At 49.0% G+C, this 22,205-nt stretch overlaps 2 protein-coding genes across 9 annotated transcripts in view; both read right to left on the reverse strand.

Moving 5' to 3' along the window:
- Window positions 1-22,205, reverse strand: part of LRRC24 (leucine rich repeat containing 24) — a 121,068-nt gene that overhangs the window by 93,934 nt on the left and 4,929 nt on the right. For 6 of the 8 annotated variants that reach the window (XM_073543250.1, XM_073543251.1, XM_073543252.1 and 3 more), the window contains one exon: window positions 22,052-22,190. In XM_073543250.1, the coding sequence (XP_073399351.1) occupies window positions 22,052-22,075 (24 nt within the window). In that variant the 5' untranslated portion in view covers window positions 22,076-22,190. Of the gene's footprint in view, window positions 1-21,826; window positions 22,191-22,205 lie in introns of those variants that run through there. The other 2 variants (XM_073543244.1, XM_073543248.1) reach the window with 1 other exon arrangement.
- LOC141047969 (uncharacterized) lies at window positions 6,738-8,989 on the reverse strand. Its single transcript, XM_073543343.1, has 2 exons — window positions 8,945-8,989; window positions 6,738-8,241 (listed from the first exon to the last, which is right to left on the reverse strand). Exons 1-2 carry the CDS (start codon window positions 8,987-8,989, stop codon window positions 7,339-7,341), a joined length of 948 nt encoding a protein of 315 aa, XP_073399444.1. The 3' UTR covers window positions 6,738-7,338.

Consider the following 22,205-nt stretch of genomic DNA (forward strand, 5'->3'; position numbering starts at 1 on the left):
GAACAAGAATATAACTACTATAATACTGCTCCTATGTACAAGAATATAACCACTATAATACTGCCCCTATGTACAAGAATATAATTACTATAATACTGCTCCTATGTACAAGAATATAACTACAATAATACTGCCCCTATGTACAAGAATATAACTACTATAATACTGCTTCTATGTACAAGAATATAACTACTATAATACTGTCCCTATATACAAGAATATAACTACTATAATACTACCCCTATGTACAAGAATATAACTACAATAATACTGCTCCTATATACAAGAATATAACTACTATAATACTGCTCCTACGTACAAGAATATAACTACTATAATACTGCTCCTATATACAAGAATATAACTACTATAATACTGCTTCTATGTACAAGAATATAACTACTATAATACTGCTCCTATATACAAGAATATAACTACTATAATACTACCCCTATGTACAAGAATATAACTACTATAATGCTGCCCCCTATATACAAGAATATAACTACTATAATACTGCTTCTATGTACAAGAATATAACTACTATAATACTGCTCCTATGTACAAGAATATTACTACTATAATACTGCCCCTATGTGCAAGAATATAACTACTATAATACTGCTCCTATGTACAAGAATATAACTACTATAATACTGCCCCTATAGACAAGAATATAACTACTATAATACTGTCCCTATGTACAAGAATATAACTACTATAATACTGCCCCCTATGTACAGGAATATAGCTACTATAATACTGCCCCTATGTACAAGAATATAACTACTATAATACTGCTCCTATGTATAAGAATATAACTACTATAATACTGCCCCCTATGTACAAGAATATAACTACTATAATACTGCCCCCTATGTACAAGAATATAACTATTATAATACTGCCCCCTATGTACAAGAATATAACTACTATAATACTGCTCCTATGTACAAGAATATAACTACTATAATACTGCCCCCTATGTACAAGAATATAACTACTATAATACTGCTTCTACGTACAGGAATATTACTACTATAATACTGCTCCTATGTACAAGAATATTACTACTATAATACTGCCCCCTATGTACAAGAATATAACTACTATAATACTGCTTCTATGTACAAGAATATAACTACTATAATACTGCCCCCTATGTACAAGAATATAACTACTATAATACTGCTCCTTTGTACAAGAATATAACTACTATAATACTGCCCCCTATATACAATAATATAACTACTATAATACTGCCCCTATATACAAGAATATAACTACTATAATACTGCCCCTATGTGCAAGAATATAACTACTATAATACTGCTCCTATGTACAAGAATATAACTACTATAATACTGCTCCTATGTACAAGAATATAACTACTATAATACTGCTCCTATGTACAAGAATATAACTACTATAATGCTGCTCCTATGTACAAGAATATAACTACTATAATACTGCCCCTATGTACAAGAATATAACTACTATAATACTGCTCCTTTGTACAAGAATATAACTACTATAATACTGCCCTCTATATACAATTATAACTGCTATAATACTGCCCACTATGTACAAGATGATAACTACTATAATACTGCTCCTATGTACAAGAATATAACTACTATAATACTGCCCCCTATGTACAAGAATATAACTACTATAATACTGCCCCCTATGTACAAGAATATAACTACTATAATACTGCCCCCTATGTACAAGAATATAACTATTATAATACTGCCCCCTATGTACAAGAATATAACTACTATAATACTGCTCCTATGTACAAGAATATAACTATTATAATACTGCCCCCTATATACAAGAATATAACTACTATAATACTGCTTCTATGTACAGGAATATAACTACTATAATACTGCCCCTATGTACAAGAATATAACTACTATAATACTGCTCCTATGTACAAGAATATAACTACTATAATACTGCCCCCTATGTACAAGAATATAACTATTATAATATTGCCCCCTATGTACAAGAATATAACTACTATAATACTGCTCCTATGTAAAAGAATATAACTATTATAATACTGCCCCCTATGTACAAGAATATAACTACTATAATACTGCTCCTTTGTACAAGAATATAACTACTATAATACTGCCCCTATATACAAGAATATAACTACTATAATACTGCCCCTATATACAAGAATATAACTACTATAATACTGCCCCTATGTGCAAGAATATAACTACTATAATACTGATCCTTTGTACAAGAATATAACTACTATAATACTGCCCCTATGTACAAGAATATAACTACTATAATACTGCCCTCTATATACAATAATATAACTACTATAATACTGCCCCTATATACAAGAATATAACTACTATAATACTGCCCCTATGTGCAAGAATATAACTACTATAATACTGCTCCTATGTACAAGAATATAACTACTTTTTATTATGTAGCGGTAGTTTGCTCTGCATGAGGCGGGTGTAGGATACAATGCTGTAGTGACCGCTGACCATTATCTGGATGATAATTCTCCTTCTGCTTATCGGTAATTGGCAGGGAGCGTGGAGCGGGGGAGCGTTGGTAATAATGGTGCATTACACTACACTGTGCACCCTGTAATGAGTGTGAGGGGATCCACACATCTACTGCACAGGCAAATACACAACTGTGGGGGATTGGAGTGAAAGAGGGAGAAAGGAGATGTTAGAGATAGAGAAGATATACAGGGCAATAAAAATGGGGGATCTGTGGATGTCACTGTTATGGGGGGATCTGTGGATGTCACTGTTATGGGGGATCTGTGGATGTCACTGTTATGGGGGATCTGTGGATGTCACTGTTATGGGGGGATCTGTGGATGTCACTGTTATGGGGGGATCTGTGGATGTCACTGTTATGGGGGGATCTGTGGATGTCACTGTTATGGGGGGATCTGTGGATGTCACTGTTATGGGGGATCTGTGGATGTCACTGTTATGGGGGATCTGTGGATGTCACTGTTATGCGGGATCTGTGGATGTCACTGTTATGGGGGATCTGTGGATGTCACTGTTATGGGGGATCTGTGGATGTCACTGTTATGGGGGATCTGTGGATGTCACTGTTATGGGGGGATCTGTGGATGTCACTGTTATGGGGGGATCTGTGGATGTCACTGTTATGGGGGATCTGTGGATGTCACTGTTATGCGGGATCTGTGGATGTCACTGTTATGGGGGATCTGTGGATGTCACTGTTATGGGGGATCGGTGCAGCTTACAGTCCTCAGGACGTATGTGTCCAGTCGTACTTCTCAGCAGTTGCCTCTCGGCATTTTGTGTGCTCCTGCGGATGCTGTGAACCCTCCCGATATGGCAGCACATGTCGATGCACATTCTGCCTTTCCTGTCATGTATCGGCTCAGCGTGGAGCAGATTTGCGGCCGGACGCCTCCTAGTGGCTGCGACATGAAATGCCTTGTGACAGCGTGGATGGCGGTGTGTAAATAAAGACAAACAAGTCAGATTTATGTTACAATCCCGTCTTGCACGTCCGTTTTTTGTGTTTTTTAAGGACCACAAATATGGACATACGCACACCCATTGTATTCAGTGGTGGTGCTCGTATGTCAGGTTTTTCACACAGACTGTGTGTCCTTGTGAAAAACCTGCAGACGTGCACATAGATGACATACTGATGACATCCGTGTGACACGTATCGGCACCTGATGAAAAAAAGCTATTCAGTTTGTGTTGTTCCCAGGCGCTGGCAGCTGAAGACAGCTCTCATCATTGGCACCTGGTCTCCCTGACATCAGCACGACCAGGTGACAATGATGAGAGTTGTCTTCAGCAGCACCTGTGTCCCCAATGTGTAAAATAAATTAAATTAAAAAAAGCCATGGGCTCACATGTAATTTTGACAACCAGCAGAGGGAAAGCCAACAGCTGGGGACTGATGTTAATAATCAGGGAAAGAGGACATTATCCCAAAAGGTTCCCATGCTATTAATATCAGCTCACGGCTGTTTGCTTAGCCCTTGCGGGTTTATGGGGACCCCCCAAAAAAAAAGTGTTGTAGGGTCGCCATATAAATTCTAACCAGCAAAGGCTAAACAGACAGCTGTGGGCTCATATTAATAGGCTAGGAAGGGGTCAGAGATATTGCCCCACCTCCAAGGCTGCCAACATCAGCCCTCAGCTGCCCCAGAGATGGTGAATCTATAAAATGCATCAAATCTGTCTCTTAGATTTGCTCTTCTCACTGCTCTGGTGCAGTGGTAAATGGGGTAGTATGGTTGAGGTTGATGTCAGCTTTGTATTGTCAGCTGACATCAAGCCCAGAGGTTATTAATTAGACACCCCCATTATTACTAACCCCATAGTCATATTGTAAAACAGACATAGCCAGAAAAAAGCCCTTTAATTTAAACAATCACCCCCCCCCTCATTTTCCCATTTATTACTGTAAAAATGAAAATAACAAAAAAAAAAAAAAAAAAAACACATTCCTCACCTGTCTGACGACAATCCATTTGTCCCATGATAAGCCCAACTCTGCTACATCTGGATTTCATGGCTGCACAGTGGCATGATGGTCACCCGGACATCCGGGAGACTCTGAGCGTCGGAGCGTTACCGCCGGACACTGGCAGCTGCTGCCCAGCTCAGTATGTGCCGACCGATGAACTGCGCTAACCTTTATGTCATCACCGCTTGCACCGTGAGAGTGTATCAGGTAATATACAGTATACATACGAGGATTTACACGTATATTCATCGCTGCTCCTGCAGCTGCGATCCGACCAGGGAACACTAGTCACACTATTATCCTACTTCCCGGTATCTTTCTGCACCTTCCCTTATCTCCTCCTCTTCATTCCACCTCTTACCGGTACACACACGTTTTTACAGCAAAAATATTACCAAATGTGGTATACTGATATCATCAGACCTTACGACTGCAACCTTGCACATGGGCGCTTTACTATTTACTGCATGACATCTACAGTGGGCACGGAAAGTATTCACACCCCTTTACATTTGTCACTCTGTTTCATTGCAGCCATTTGGTAAATTCTATAAAGTTCATTTCTTCTCATTAATGTGCACTCTGCACCCCATCTTGACTGAAAAAAACAGAAATGTAGACATTTTTGCGAATTTATTAAGAAAAACTGAAATCTCACATGGTCATAAGTATTCAGCCCCTTTGCTCAGTATTGAGTAGACGCACCTTTTGAGCTAGTACAGCCATGAGTCTTCTTGGGAATGATGCCACAAGTTTCTCACCCCTGGATTTGGGGATCCTCGGCCATTCTTCCTTGCAGATCCTCTCCAGTTCCATCAGGTTGGATGGTGAACGTTGGTGGACAGCCATTTTCAGGTCTCTCCAGAGATGCTCCATTGGTCAGGGCTCTGGCTGGGCCAGTCAGGAATGGTCACAGAGTTGTTCTGAAGCCACTCCTTTGTTATTTTAGCTGTGTGCTTAGGGTCATTGTCTTGTTGGAAGGTGAACCTTCGGCCAAGTCTGAGGTCCCGAGCACTCTGGAAGAGGTTTTCATCCAGGATATCTCTGTACTTGGCCACATTCATGTTTCCTTCAATGGCAACCAGTTGTCCTGTCCCTGCAGCTGAAAAACACCCCATAGCATGATGCTGCCACCACCATGTTTCACTGATGGGATTGTATTGGGCAGGTGATGAGCAGTGCCTGGTTTTCTCCACACATACCACTCAGAATTATCACCAAAAAGTTCTATCTTCGTCTCATCAGACCAGAGAATCTTATTTCTCATAGTCTGGGAGCCCTTCATGTGTTTTTTAGCAAACTCTATGCAGGCTTTCATATGTCTGGCACTGAGGAGAGACTTCTGTCTGGCCACTCTGCCATAAAGGTCTGACTGCTGGAGGGCTGCAGGGATAGGTGACTTTGTGGAACTTCTCCCATCTCCCTACTGCATCTGTTGAGCTCAGCCGCAGTGATCTTGGGCTTCTTCTTTATCTCTCTCACCAAGGCTCTTCTCCCACGATTGCTCAGTTTGGCTGGACGGCCAGGTCTAGGAAGACTTCTGGTGGTCCCAAACTTCTTCCATTTAAGGATTATGGAGGCCACTGTGCTCTTAGGAACCTTGAGTACTACAGAAATTCTTTTGTAACCTTGGCCAGATCTGTGCCTTGCCACAATTCTGTCTCTGAGCTCCTTGGCCAGTTCCTTTGACCTCATGATTCTCATTTGGTCTGACATGCACTGTGAGCTGTGAGGTCTTATATAGACAGGTGTGCGCCTTTACAAATCAAGTCCTATCAGTGTAATTACACACAGCTGGACTCCAATGAAGGAGCAGAACCATCTCAAGGAGGATCACAAGGAAATGGACAGCAAGTGACTTACATGAGTGTCTGAGCAAAGGGGTTGAATACTTATGACCATGTGATAGTTCAGTTTGTCTTATTAATAAATTTGCAAAAATGTCCACATTTCTGTTTTTTTCAGTGAAGATGGGGTGCAGAGTGTACATTAATGAGAAGGAAAAGGAACTTTTTTGATTTTACCAAATGGCTGCAATGAAACAAAGAGTGAAAAATGTAAAGGGGTGTGAATACTTTCCGTACCCACTGTATATCTTGCTGTTATCATCTATATAATTTTACTACATCTTCTCACCTTGTCTCTCTTCTCGCCTTGTCCCTTGTGGTGTGTCCATTTTTTCCCTGGTTAATTGTCCCTACCACACCTGTCTGTAATACCAATAAAGTTATAATTTGTTTCATGTGTTCTGGGCTTTTGAATTCATTTTTTTCTTCTGTTCTTACGATGTAACAGGAGAATAGTGAGTGCAGCTCTGGAGGATAAGACAGGATGTAGCAGCAGAACAGTTAGGACTCTTTCACACATCAGTTTTTTGCCATCAGTCGGTTTTTGAAAAAAAAAAAATGGATGAAGCAACTGATGCTGCTGGACCCGTTTTTTCTCATAGACTTGTATTAGCGACGGATCCGTTGTAAATTCTTTGTCGGCCGGAGACGACAGAGTAACGTTTTTTTGTCTACGTCGAAAAGTCAGACCGCGCCGGATCCAGCGCAGTCCCGTCCTTGACTATAATGGAAGCCTATGGGCGCCGGATCCGTCGCTGGCCGTCAAAAGACGGAATCCATTTTTTGAAACTGAGTATGACCGGAATAATAATTTCTATTCCTTTAATTTAACCCCTACAGCTTCTGCGATGGATCAGTCCAAAAAACTGATCCGTCACATCAGGTTTTCACAATCTGCGCAGGATCTGTTTTTTTTCAAACGTTGATGGATTGCGACTGATTGTAAAAAAAACTGATGTGTGATAGAGGCCTAAGTGCAACTTGGCTGCAGTGTCAGCGTCGGCTGCGGCGACGGCTGCGGCGACGGCTGTGGTTTCAGGTGCAGTGACGGCTGCGGTGTCAGCGTTGGGTGCAGTGACGACTGCGGTGTCAGCGTTGGGTGCAGTGACGGCTGCGGTGTCAGTGTTGGGTGCAGTGACGGCTGCGGTGTCAGCGTTGGGTGCAGGGACGGCTGCGGTGTCAGCGTTGGGTGCAGCGACGGCTGCGGTGTCAGCGTTGGGTGCAGCGACGGCTGCGGTGTCAGCGTTGGGTGCAGCGACGGCTGCGGTGTCAGCGTTGGGTGCAGCGACGGCTGCGGTGTCAGCGCTGGGTGCAGCGACGGCTGCGGTGTCAGCGTTGGGTGCAGCGACGGCTGCGGTGTCAGCGTTGGGTGCAGCGACGGCTGCGGTGTCAGCGTTGGGTGCAGCGACGGCTGCGGTGTCAGCGTTGGGTGCAGCGACGGTTGCGGTGTCAGCGTTGGGTGCAGCGACGGTTGCGGTGTCAGCGTTGGGTGCAGCGACGGCTGCGGTGTCAGCGTTGGGTGCAGCGACGGCTGCGGTGTCAGCGTTGGGTGCAGCGACGGCTGCGGTGTCAGCGTTGGGTGCAGCGATGGCTGCGGTGTCAGCGTTGGGTGCAGCGACGGCTGCGGTGTCAGCGTTGGGTGCAGCGACGGCTGCGGTGTCAGCGTTGGGTGCAGCGACGGCTGCGGTGTCAGCGTTGGGTGCAGTGAAGGCTGCGGTGTCAGCATTGGGTGCAGTGATGGTGTCGGGTGCAGTGACAGCTGCAGTGTTAGTGTCGGATGCAGAGACGGCTGCAGTGTCAGCGCTGGGTGCAGTGATGGCTGTGGCGTTGGGTGCAGTGATGGCAGAAGTGTTAGAGATGGCAGCCAGAGCTTCTACTGTGGGTGTCACTGATACCACAGCATCACCTTCCTCTCAGTGCAGATGATGGGAGTTGTCGGACTTCTGACGGTCAGCAGTCACACTGAGTGTCAGCACCAGGGACAGTTCCCATTGTCTGCACCAATGCTATTTAAAGGGCTGGCGTTCCATGTTCTGAAGATGAAGCTTAAACACTGAAAATTTCAGAAACTTTCCCCCACGCTTTGTGTTTTTCTTCTTCGCCATTTCCACGGTCTCGGCTCGCTCTACATTCTCGGTGACCACTGAAGGCCGAGACATTTCCAGGCCCTGTCCCGCTCACACAGCCGCGGACAGGAGAGATGTGTGGGAGGCTCTGTGCTTGTCACAGCTACACTGACACACTGCAGCCACACCGTCAGCTGTGTGAGCACGACTACGGAGTTTGGCCTTTTGGCCACCAGATATGTGTTTCTACCGGAGTTTATAGTGGAATGCCGCCCCCACCCCTAGGTGGCGCCACTCGTCGCTGCCCACTACCACATCGGGTGAGACTTCGGTTGGGTTAATTCCGAGTGTAGGGAGTGCGGCCACCCTCACGCCCCACAGACGAGTTCCCTGTGATCTCTTCTCCCAACAATCCCCCAGTGCCACGAGACAATTACATCTGCCGGCAAGACCGGATGAGATGCCTGCGGCGAGGAATAGGAGCAAATGTTTCATGACAGCGGAGGAGACCTCTCCCAAGAGCCGCTTTCTGCCACGGTCGCTTGCCGCCGTCATTTGCGTGACGAGAGCCTCTCAGTGTAATTGCAGCCATTATTATCTGCCATCCGAGAGCTTCACAGCTGCACATTGGTTTAATGCAGCAATCGTCCCAACAGGGGGGAAATTACACAGAAATTAGGCCGATAATCCGAGAAGCGATAATCTGATTATTCTCACTCATTTTGCGGTTCTCATACATGGCAGCTCCTGCAGCCGAGGAGAGGTCCCGAGTCCTCAGACAACCCTGCAGCCGAGGAGAGGTCCCGAGTCCTCAGACAACCCTGAAGGAGAGGAGAGGTCCCGAGTCCTCAGACAACCCTGCAGCCGAGGAGAGGTCCCGAGTCCTCAGACAACCCTGAAGGAGAGGAGAGGTCCCGAGTCCTCAGACAACCCTGAAGGAGAGGAGAGGTCCCGAGTCCTCAGACAACCCTGCAGGAGAGGAGAGGTCCCGAGTCCTCAGACAACCCTGCAGGAGAGGAGAGGTCCCGAGTCCTCAGACAATCCTGCAGGAGAGGAGAGGTCCCGAGTCCTCAGACAACCCTGCAGGAGAGGTCCCGAGTCCTCAGACAACCCTGCAGGAGAGGAGAGGTCCCGAGTCCTCAGACAACCCTGCAGGCGAGGAGATGTGGTGCCCCCAGGAGTATTGTCGCCACAGTGGCTTTGCCTTCCTCCAGGGGAGGGTAATGCCAGGCTTGGAGGCAATGATGGGTCTCTCTCGCAGTCAATCCATGCATGCAACACAGTTCCACTCCAGGCCATCAGGGAGAACTCTGAACCAGGATTAAGGGGAGGGGTGCCGTCTGAGGGCCAAAAGGAAGGAGTGGTGACTTAGTCTGCGGAGGGTGAAGTGTGCAGACGTGTAGAGAGAAGCTAGAGGTTGAGCTGCGGAAGGTGAGCTCCCTCAGCTTGAGAGCACAAGGACTGGAGCCTGGTCTCCACGGCTGTACAGATACTAACGGTACTACAGCAGATACCAGAGGAATAGGAGGCTGTTATGAGCTCATTTTCTGCTCCACCAGTTGAGAGTTCCCCTTCCGTTCTCCCTCTGGTGGTGACAGGAGGTGGTGAGGTTGGTTTGAGTGGTAGTGATCTGACACCTGGTGAGGAAGATAGTGATTGGATCTCTGGAGTATCAGACTGGATACAAGACAGCCGACGCCCTATTCTGTTGCTGGTGATTCAGTCTGCTTCTCAGGTCTAGGACTCCGCTCTGTTCCAGTCTTCTCAGATAAGTTTGTTTTTTGCTAATGTTCACACTTGCTCTTGTTGGTCTTTTCAGTTTTTTGTGTGGTCAGCCAGCCCGGCTGGCCTGTGCTGAATTTCCACTCTGATTTGCCAAATTGCCTTTTTTTTGTCCCTAGATTGGCCTCTTTTTGCTCTGTCTCAGAATATTTCAGAATGCTGATATAGTGGGAGAAGTCTAGTGACTTCAGGGTTAATTTTGCTATCAGTTGTGTTGGACATTTTGTAGGGTTTTTTGGCAGACTGCGTCTTTCCTTTCCTGTCCTTTCTAGTTAGTTAGGCCCCATCGTTTGCTCAGCCTATTTTCCTGCCTTTGTTTGTGTTTTCATCTTTTTTCACCGTCAATACATGTGGGGGGATGTCTCTCCTTTGGGGTCTGCTCTGGGGCAGTTAGTTTTCCTCTTTTCATGCTTTAGGCTTATTTAGTCCTCCGGCTGTGACGAGGCGTCTAGGACCACCGTAAGAACGCTCCACGACTGCTGCTAGTTGCGTGTTAGGATCAGGGGTCTGCAATTTGCATAGTTAACCTCCTTGGTTTTCTGAGACTTGGCTTTGTTGTTTTTTTATTTCCTCTTTGGCTACCCGTTCATAACAGGAGGCTGTAAATGCCCTACTCCCATCTAAGACTTGAGGCACAACAGCAGCTTGGATAGAGCCAGGACTCAGAGAGAGAGAGGAGTCCCCGAGAGAGGCTACAGCTGTCTGCCGTGCAAGTAAGGTTCTTAGGAATATCTGACAGGAGGAACTTCAGAGTGTTATGAATGAGTCACTGTAGGAGGCAAAAACAGAAATACTAGCTAAGTCCAGAAGTTGGCAGCTATCGGATTGCAGACCCCTGAACCTATCAACAACAACTAGCAGTAGCCGTGGGGGGTTCCTACGGTGCCCTATACCCCTCGATCACAGCCGGAGAACTAAGTAGCCTAAAGACAGAAAGGGAAATCTAAACTGCCCCAGAGCAGACCCCAAAGCAATAGGCAGCCCCCAACATATAATGACGGTGAAGCAAGATGAAAAAACACTCACACAGATAGAAAGATAGGCTGAGCAAATGATGGGGCCCAAGCTAACTAAATAGGACAGGATAGAAAAGCTGCTGTCTGCAATCAGCCAAAACCCTATCAAAACAAGAGCCAACAGGCTGATAGGGAAAAAAGCCCAGAAGACGCTAGGCTTCAAAAAGACTATATCAGTACTCAGGTATTTTCTGAAGACAGAGAAAAAAGGAATTCAGCTCTCCCCCACAGGGAATGGCAGAAATCCAGAAAAACAAGGCAAAACAAAACCAAAACACAAATGCAAAAAACAGAGCAGAAAACTTAGCTTTTGAGGAGCACGAATCAGACTGGTCTAGAAGCCCTCAGAGAGATCACCAGCAAGGCAGAAGGGCGTCGGCTGCCTTATATCCAGTCAGCAATTCCCGTCACCCAGTCATCATCATCCAGCTCAGGTGCTTGGTAATCAGCCTCACTACCTTCCTTCACCAGAAGAGGGAGTTCATCAGACCTCAATGGTGAAGGGGAAAATGAACTCACAACATCAGAGTAACTTAGTGCTTGGAGTACTTCATCCAAACAAACGCTAGGAAGGAGACTGCACAGCCCGTCTGATGAGAGAGAATCCCTGAATTGCTTCCAGGCTGGCCTGCTCCGTTACCATCTGTAATCAGGACCCTGGACTGCAGTTATCAAGTAAAGGTACAGAAATTGCACCCCGCTGTGTCTTGTCTGCTTCCTACCTTTCCGGCACTGCTACATCCCCGTGCCAACCACATCTACACTGCCCTGGGACTACAGCTTCACCTGTGGGGAGCTACATCTTTGCTGCACCATACCATCAGTCCCAGCGGATCTGTCTGCAGCGTCAGCTTAACACCTCCCTTGCTGAGCACCACAGGTGGCATCACAAACTATTCCATTCCATTAACTACATTCCACCATTACTTGGGCGCCCAAGGGCACGGACCGGGTCACCGCTGCTGTGACACATTCCCCTGACACCGGCCCGGTACCGAGTACCCCACAGCCCTGGGAGGGCAACCCAGAGAGGTCCCGAGTCCTCAGACAACCCTGCAGGCGAGGAGAGGTCCCGAGTCCTCAGAGACAACCCTGCAGGAGAGGAGAGGTCCCGAGTCCTCAGAGACAACCCTGCAGGCGAGGCGAGGTCCCGAGTCCTCAGAGACAACCCTGCAGGCGAGGCGAGGTCCCGAGTCCTCAGACAACCCTACAGGAGAGGAGAGGTCCCGAGTCCTCAGAGACAACCCTGCAGGCGAGGAGAGGTCCCGAGTCCTCAGAGACAACCCTGCAGGCGAGGAGAGGTCCCGAGTCCTCAGAGACAACCCTGCAGGCGAGGAGAGGTCCCGAGTCCTCAGAGACAACCCTGCAGGCGAGGAGAGGTCCCGAGTCCTCAGAGACAACCCTGCAGGCGAGGAGAGGTCCCGAGTCCTCAGAGACAACCCTGCAGGCGAGGAGAGGTCCCGAGTCCTCAGAGACAACCCTGCAGGCGAGGAGAGGTCCCGAGTCCTCAGAGACAACCCTGCAGGAGAGGAGAGGTCCCGAGTCCTCAGAGACAACCCTGCAGGAGAGGAGAGGTCCCGAGTCCTCAGAGACAACCCTGCAGGAGAGGAGAGGTCCCGAGTCCTCAGAGACAACCCTGCAGGAGAGGAGAGGTCCCGAGTCCTCAGACCACCCTGCAGGCGATGCAGACTGTAAGCTCTTAGGACAAGGCTGACACTAAACGGATCTATTAAAAGTGACAGCTTTCATGGTGCCTGCCCCTTTAAGAGGCATCTGGTTTGGCGGTCTCTCTGGGCTTCAATACTTTCCTTTTTCAATAATTTTGATACATTGAAACAAACTTTCAGCTGTGACTGGATGAGGAGCTCCTGGTTGTGAACAGTGAATGTCTCTGTATACGGAATCGTGGATTGAAACAAAAAATCAGAAGGTTGCACAATAGAAAGAGAAGCTGCAGAGGAGAGAAGAGGCAGAAAACAGAAAGAAGCTGTAAAAAAAACAGAGAAGCAGAAGAGAGAAGCTGCAAAAGACAGAAGAAAAGAAGCTGCAAAAGACAGAAAACTCAGAAGTGAAAAGATGCAGAATTCAGAGGGAAGCTGCAAAAATCAAAGGAGAGAAGCTGTGTGTAGCGCAGCAAAAGACAGAAGCGGCAAAAGACAGAAGCAGATGAGAGCAGCTATAGAAAGGAGAATAGAGAAGCTGTAATAAACAGAAGAGAGAAGCTGCAAGAAGCAGATGCTGCTGAAAACAGAAGAGAGAAGCTGTATAAAGCAGACAAGAGAAGCTGCAAAAGACAAAAGAAAGAAGCTGCAGGGACATGGAAGGAATACAGAGAAAGATGTGAAAAGTCAGGGAAGATATAAAGAGATGCAAAGCACAGAGCCGCAGGAGCTACTAGAAGGACCAAGACTAATACACGGTACACTGGCATGTGCACAGCGTTTTTGGTTTCACCATTGAAAACAATGGTACTGTACAAAAGCAGCAGAAACTGCTGCAGACCCGCAGGGTCAGAAACGCTGTGGATCCACAGCAGAATCCGCAGTGTGTGCACAGAGCCTTAGGTCTCTTCATCAGGCTGGTATAACAAAGTATCAAAAAAACCCACAACTACATGTACAGGAAGAGCAGAAGCCACATAATAGATGAACATTGAAATAAACAAACTGAGCGCAGAGAATGAATCCTTAATGAGGTTAGATAAGTGTGTGAATATTTTATTCTCCCAAAATCCCTGTAAGATCAGAGGCCGGGTGCCCTCACCGTCTCCGGAGCACGTTCCCGGTGCCCCCACTGTCTCTGGAGCACGTTCCCGGTGCCCCCGCTGTCTCTGGAGCACGTTCCCGGTGCCCCCGCTGTCTCTGGAGCACGTTCCCGGTGCCCCCGCTGTCTCTGGAGCACGTTCCCGGTGCCCCCGCTGTCTCTGGAGCACGTTCCCGGTGCCCCCGCTGTCTCTGGAGCACGTTCCCGGTGCCCCCGCTGTCTCTGGAGCACGTTCCCGGTGCCCCCGCTGTCTCTGGAGCACGTTCCCGGTGCCCCCGCTGTCTCTGGAGCACGTTCCCGGTGCCCCCGCTGTCTCTGGAGCACGTTCCCGGTGCCCCCGCTGTCTCTGGAGCACGTTCCCGGTGCCCCCGCTGTCTCTGGAGCACGTTCCCGGTGCCCCCGCTGTCTCTGGAGCACGTTCCCGGTGCCCCCGCTGTCTCTGGAGCACGTTCCCGGTGCCCCCGCTGTCTCTGGAGCACGTTCCCGGTGCCCCCGCTGTCTCTGGAGCACGTTCCCGGTGCCCCCGCTGTCTCTGGAGCACGTTCCCGGTGCCCCCGCTGTCTCTGGAGCACGTTCCCGGTGCCCCCGCTGTCTCTGGAGCACGTTCCCGGTGCCCCCGCTGTCTCCGGAGCACGTTCCCGGTGCCCCCGCTGTCTCTGGAGCACGTTCCCGGTGCCCTCACTGTCTCCGGAGCACGTTCCCGGTGCCCTCACTGTCTCCGGAGCACGTTCCCGGTGCCACCACCGTCTCTGAAGCAGGTTCTTCAGATATTGCAGTGAGTCATAACGCCCTCCGGTCATATTTAGTCCTGTGTGGAGGGTATCAAAGACTAGTAAGTTTGCATTCCCAGACTCTTTGATGTTTTTGTGATTTGAAGTTGCCTTTTAATATGACAACTTTCACGAAGGAAAAAACATGATGCCTCTAGAAGACATGTAGGATCAGCCATGGGGTAGAATGGTGGTCTGTATAGGTGGATGCCAGTCCTTAGACATTCTTCTGTCATGACCTCCATGAAACACGATGGATGTCCCATCTCTTCTTGTGTCTCTCGATCCTGACTCCACTCTCCTCCACTTTTCCAGACACATTAGACGCCATAACTTGTTCTCTTTTGTGTCCTTAGCAGAGAAACCGTCTTGTGTTTTATCTCCTTCCTCCAGGCGCTGACGGATCCTTAAATCAGCTTTGGGCAAGAATTAAATTGCACTTATATTGTTTTACATAAAAGGGCAGTAAAGCTTCAGCGCTGAGCGGAGGCTCCTGAATCCATGAGATCCAACTGCTGGGAGAAGATATAGTGGCTGTAAAGCACCCGGCTGCTCCTGCCAGGCACAGACACACAAAGCCTCTCCAGCCACCATCCATGACTCTCTCATGGCAGCAGGACACACAAATCCCTCATTGTCCTTAATAGAAGCTCGAGTCCCTGAGGTCTCCGGAGCCGAGCAGAGAAAACACAAGGAACCACAAAATGTGCAAAGAGTGAGCCTGGAATTCACCGCCATCGAGGGAGTGCTATGTATGTGATCCATGGCGCAAAACAGCGCAGCACCTCTGGGATCTGTGGTCCCCACTGACTCCAGAATTGGGGCGCAGGCTGCCCTTCGCTCATACAATGGATGGAGATAAACGAGGCGCATTAGACAGGCATGGAGGCGTTGGCATGACCCCACCGCAGGACAGCTCGCCCCCTGTTCACATTCGGAGAGAACAGAAGCTGCACAGATGCGGCTGTGACCAGGACACCGGAGCGTTAACACATAATATTCCCAAATCCAGGGATGAGACAGGAGTGGCAGGAAGGTCCTCAGCCCCCCGACATCCATTCGCACTGGTATAGGACACCACATTGTGTGTCCTCCTGGGAGGCGATGAGTTACACCATTCACATTCTGTGGCAGATGATTGGCGCTGACTGGAGGCACCGGGGAGCGCCGATCATTGGATTAGGTGTTGCTTATGTAAATAGGGCAATTTCTCCGGAGTCTGAAGGTCGGATTCTACGTCTTCACAGACCTTGATATCTTCTTCTCCACCTACACTGCCCAATCCTGGCCCCTTCCCACCTTCCATCCCATGTCCTGAGACGGGTGAGATGCAGAATTTACAGCGCCCCCCACCTGTGCTATGAGCTGGAGACATCGAGCGTCGTGATCTGCTGAGAACACCGTGGGCCTGAAGAAAGGCAAGAAGGCAGCATTGCAGTCTGTACCTGTAGGACCGGGTTTTGTAAATGGAGAAAGGAGACGTCCATAGCAAATGTCCCCAACTGGTGAGCAACCTCCTTCAAAACGTGGCCTCAGCCTCCAAAAACATAGCCTCAGATAAAGAACAGCAGACTGAAGCAATAGAGGGGAGTATGACCCAGATCAACCATCCTCATGGTTAGTACCCAAGATAATCCGCGTTCTCCATGGATATTGCCCCTTTGGTGTGTGCCGATCATCATCCACATCCTGCCTTTATCACCAAGGTCCAGCAGCAAAGAGCACGGCACAGAGCATCTCGTGGATCATTTTTGGACCCCGTAGCAGCTGTTTGGCCGCCTTCTACGGCATTGACATAATTGGACTGAGCCTTTGTATCTTGTCCAGAAACACGGAGGAGCTTGGCCCGCGCTGCACATGCCCTTGTCTGCCCAGTCATACGCAGACGCCCTTACTGGAGCAGACAGCTGTGAAGGACGCGGAACATCTTGGAGCGCGGCCGTGTAATTAAGAGCAGTTAACGAATACAAGTTAATGTTTCCTAGATGGCGGACGCTACGACGTGAGGAAATATAGCCGTGTACTCAGTGAAGTGGGGCCGAGTGAAGGAGTCTATTGTCTCCTGGTGTTCGGCCAACAGATCTGACATCAGGTCTTCTCGCAGGGACATATGGCATTGAGCTGGTGGCCCGGAGCCAAGACGCTCCACTTTCCTGTGATTGCCTCTCACATTCCACAATCTGCCGGCTCCGGTCGAGATGTGTAAATGAAGGGCAGCAGGTGATCGGAGGAGAGGGCTGGAGGAAAAACATGGCGGATGACTACATAGTGTATGTACGGACCCCCCCATGGTAGACGTAGACCGCCTGTGTTACACTGGGTGTGGGGGTGTCAGCGGGGCTCAGAGACTGGGAAGCTACAAAGAGATTTGCACTGGTCATGGAGCGCTGCATTACACAGGATCAGGATCTGAAGAGGCCTGCTAAGCACTATGGGGGCTCCGACAAGACAAATATGTGGGGAAGAAGGAAAAGAGAGGAGTGAAAAGAGGAGACGCTGAGGTCAACATGTACTGACCTGTCATGTCATAGCGTCAGACAACAGAGACTTCAAAAACCCTCATGTGAAAAGAGATTCCTGACACAAACTGGGAGTCTCCCTCCACATAGGCAGGGGTGTCTCCTTACACTCAAACAGGGGTGTGATGGTGTGATAGGCTGTGTGGATATCATTTTGTGTATATTTCTATTTCACTGATTTTCATAGCGTTTTTCTTGTTGCCTTGTATGTCTGCAGCCTGACTGTATCTATGTCTCTTGTGGACCCCCTGTGGCGTCCTGATCCCCCAGGCACCTTTGGCTGGCATGGGAGGCCTGCAAACTGCCCCAACCCGTCTGACTACTCTTGGACATAGGGAGGGGGCTGGAAAGGGCAGGAGGGGGGGGGGTCAGTTCCTGTGTGGAGAGCATCGTGTGAACACAGCACGTCAGAGAGAAAGGGAAGCGTATGGACTTTATATCCTCTGGCTGCTGGATTTTTGGACTCTCGTCTCCCTGGACATTTTATCCTGTTACTGAACTGCATTTGTGTTCTGGACAATTGTATCCGCAGTGTGGTGGATTGTTTATGGACCTTCTAATTTTGCCTATAATAAAGGTCTTGGGATTGTTCACACTTTCCTTGCTCTGTTAATTGTGTGATACCAGAGAAGGACCCCGTGACAGGGGGTGTCCTCTACATAGGAAGGGGTGTCTCCATACACACAGACATAAAGCGTGTCCTCCACATAGGCAGGGGTGTCTCATTACAGACAGGAGTATATCCTCGCCATAGTCAGAGGTTTTTCCATATACACAGTCTGGAATATGTCCTTCAAATAGGCAGGAGTGTCTCTTTACACACAGACAGGAGAGTGTCCTCCATAGAAGCAGGAGTGTCTCCTTATACACAGGGGTCATGTCCTCTACATAGGTAGAGCTGTCTCCTTTCACATGGATGGGGCGTGTCCTCAACATAAGCAGGGGCGTCTCTTTACACACACACACAGACAGGGGAGTGTATTCCACATAAGCAGGGGTGTCTCGTTATGCAGACAGGAGAGGGCATGTCCTATGTGGGGGACACACCCCTTGTCTCCTTACACACAGGGGCATGTCCTGCACATAGGCAGGGGTGTCTCCTTACACACAGGGGCATGTCCTGCACATCGGCAGGGGTGTCACCATACACACAGGGGCATGTCCTGCACATCGGCAGGGGTATCTCCTTACACACAGGGGCATGTCCTGCACATCGGCAGGGTTGTCTCCTTACACACAGGGACATGTACTGCACATAGGCAGGGGTGTCTCCTTACACACAGGTGCATGTCCTGCACATCGGCAGGGGTGTCTCCTTACACACAGGGGCATGTCCTGCACATAGGCAGGGGAGTCTCCTTACACACAGGTGCATGTCCTGCACATAGGCAGGGGTGTCTCCTTACACACAAGGGCATGTCCTGCACATCGGCAGGGGTGTCTCTTTACACACAAGGGCATGTCCTGCACATAGGCAGGGGAGTCTCCTTACACACAGGTGCATGTCCTGCACATCGGCAGGGGTGTCTCCTTACACACAGGGGCATGTCCTGCACATAGACAGGGGTGTCTCCTTACACACAGGTGCATGTCCTGCACATAGGCAGGGGTGTCTCCTTACACACAGGGGCATGTCCTGCACATCGGCAGGGGTGTCTCCTTACACACAGGGGCATGTCCTGCACATAGGCAGGGGTGTCTCCTTACACACAGGGGCATGTCCTGCACATAGGCAGGGGTGTCTCCTTACACACAGGGGCATGTCCTGCACATCGGCAGGGGAGTCTCCTTACAGATGGGGATATGTCCTCTACATAGGCAGGGGAGTCTCCTTACACACAGGGGCATGTCCTGCACATCGGCAGGGGTGTCACCTTACACACAGGGTCATGTCCTGCACATCGGCAGGGGTGTCACCTTACACACAGGGGCATGTCCTGCCCATCGGCAGGGGTGTCTCCTTACAGATGGGGATATGTCCTCTACATAGGCAGGGGAGTCTCCTTACACACAGGGGCATGTCCTGCACATCGGCAGGGGTGTCACCTTACACACAGGGTCATGTCCTGCACATCGGCAGGGGTGTCACCTTACACACAGGGGCATGTCCTGCACATCGGCAGGGGTGTCACCTTACACACAGGTGCATGTCCTGCACATCGGCAGGAGTGTCTCCTTACACGCAGGGGCATGTCCTGCACATCGGCAGGGGTGTCTCCTTACACACAGGGGCATGTCCTGCACATCGGCAGGGGTGTCTCCTTACAGATGGGGATATGTCCTCTACATAGTCAGGGGTGTCTCCTTACACACAGGGGCATGTCCTGCACATCGGCAGGGGTGTCTCCTTACAGATGGGGATATGTCCTCTACATAGGCAGGGGTGTCTCCTTACACACAGGGGCATGTCCTGCACATCGGCAGGGGAGTCTCCTTACACACAGGGGCATGTCCTGCACATCGGCAGGGGTGTCTCCTTACACACGGGGGCATGTCCTGCACATAGGCAGGGGTGTCTCCTTACACACGGGGGCATGTCCTGCACATCGGCAGGAGTGTCTCCTTACACGCAGGGGCATGTCCTGCACATAGGCAGGGGTGTCTCCTTACACACAGGGGCATGTCCTGCACATAGGCAGGGGTGTCTCCTTACACACAGGGGCATGTCCTGCACATAGGCAGGGGTGTCTCCTTACACGCAGGGGCATGTCCTGCACATAGGCAGGGGTGTCTCCTTACACACAGGGGCATGTCCTGCACATCGGCAGGGGTGTCTCCTTAGATACAGTTGGGGCGAGACCTCTCCTGTCTGCATAAGAGAGTGACTTAGTGAAGGACACAAGCAGCTGAACCAGTAATGGATTATTCTCGCATAATTTGTGGCCGTTCCTCGGTGGATCCCACCTCTACCTGTCCCACGAGTGTGCATGAGACCTAAGGCCGTCACACATTTACTTTACCCCCTGCACCCACAGGCGCTCCAGGACACGGGACATTTCTGCGGCAGCTCGGCATTGTGGGGGTCCCGGACTCCTCACACACTAATGAACCGTCCTTTCTTGTCACGGCTCAGCGAGCACATGTCACCACATCATTCCTCCATTCAATGAGACGAGGACAATCCGAGAGCAGCGACACAAGATCAGCAGCTTCATGCACATCCCGCGATCAAACGCAGCCACATCCACAATGGCTACCGGCACAGAGGGCAACTTTCATCTGCGGAAGATGGCGCTCCTATGTGGCACGCCACTCCGCTCCACCACATCCCCGGCAGATGGAAAGATGTCACTTCTTAGCGCTCCTCCAATCCTGCCACAGAGTGTGAACAGTAAAACCGCCGCTCAGTCCCTGTGATATCACCTGCACCTCTAGTGACGACCTACAGGAGCAGAGATCTCTGCTTGATGACTATTCTGCTGGTGCAATCACTGTGTACATACATTACTGATCCTGAGTTACATCCTGTATTATATCCCAGAGCTGCACTCACTATTCTGCTGGTGCAATCACTGTGTACATACATTACATTACTGATCCTGAGTTACATCCTGTATTATATCCCAGAGCTGCACTCACTATTCTGCTGGTGCAGTCACTGTGTACATACATTACATTACTGATCCTGAGTTACCTCCTGTATTATACTCCAGAGGTGCACTCACTATTCTGCTGGTGCAGTCACTGTGTACATACATTACATTACTGATCCTGAGTTACATCCTGTATTATATCCCAGAGCTGCACTCACTATTCTGCTGGTGCAGTCACTGTGTACATACATTACATTACTGATCCTGAGTTACCTCCTGTATTATACTCCAGAGCTGCACTCACTATTCTGCTGGTGCAGTCACTGTGTACATACATTACATTACTGATCCTGAGTTACATCCTGTATTATACTCCAGAGCTGCACTCACTATTCTGCTGGTGCAGTCACTGTGTACATACATTACATTACTGATCCTGAGTTACATCCTGTATTATACTCCAGAGCTGCACTCACTATTCTGCTGGTGCAGTCACTGTGTACATACATTACATTACTGATCCTGAGTTACATCCTGTATTATACTCCAGAGCAGCACTCACTATTCTGCTGGTGCAGTCACTGTGTACATACAATACATTACTGATCCTGAGTTACAACCTGTATTTTACTCCAGAGCTGCACTCACTATTCTGCTGGTGCAGTCACTGTGTACATACATTACATTACTGATCCTGAGTTACATCCTGTATTATATCCCAGAGCTGCACTCACTATTCTGCTGGTGCAGTCACTGTGTACATACATTACATTACTGATCCTGAGTTACATCCTGTATTATACTCCAGAGCAGCACTCACTATTCTGCTGGTGCAGTCACTGTGTACATACATTACATTACTGATCCTGAGTTACATCATGTATTATACCCCAGAGCTGCACTCACTATTCTGCTGGTGGTCTCAAGTGTTGACAGACAAATTTCCTAGAGTCTAACATGGGACGTAGCAGTCCCGCATGTCTCACATGAGGCTCTTGGTGCAACATACCTCCTGTAAGGTGCTCATCCCAGATGATCCAGAGAGCCATGCGAGCTGCATAAATAGATTTTCTGCTCCATTTTCCCAGCATTGGCGAAGAGCAAATATAACAAGGCTGAGGTCACTGCCGACACTGGACCATGCGCTTCACTGCCCGGTCTCCCTAGCTCCTCAATAACATTGCAGGTTATATTCCAGGGGAATCCACATCCGAGATACAGCGAGGACAGTTACCTGATCATTCACCTCCCGCTGCATACAACCGTTATATGCCAGCAGACGGGATAGAGAAGAGCCAACACACGACCGGGGAAGACGCTCTCACCATCCACCATAGGAACGGGAAGATCCGAGGACACGCAGAGCAACCCAACTGAGGAAGAAAAAA

The sequence above is a fragment of the Dendrobates tinctorius genome, unplaced genomic scaffold, assembly GCF_039654945.1.
Source record: "Dendrobates tinctorius isolate UK_male_01 unplaced genomic scaffold, ASM3965494v1 ptg000130l, whole genome shotgun sequence".
In the NCBI taxonomy this organism is placed as follows: Eukaryota; Metazoa; Chordata; class Amphibia; order Anura; family Dendrobatidae; genus Dendrobates; species Dendrobates tinctorius.

Bases quoted from the DNA above. Each gene is read 5' to 3' on its own strand.
- LOC141047969 (XM_073543343.1), bottom strand. From the start codon at position 8,989: ATGACGGCGGCAAGCGACCGTGGCAGAAAGCGGCTCTTGGGAGAG. The intron at 8,242-8,944 runs GTCTCCTCCGCT...CACCCACAGTAG, and splicing joins GAAAGCGGCTCTTGGGAGAG to AAGCTCTGGCTGCCATCTCT.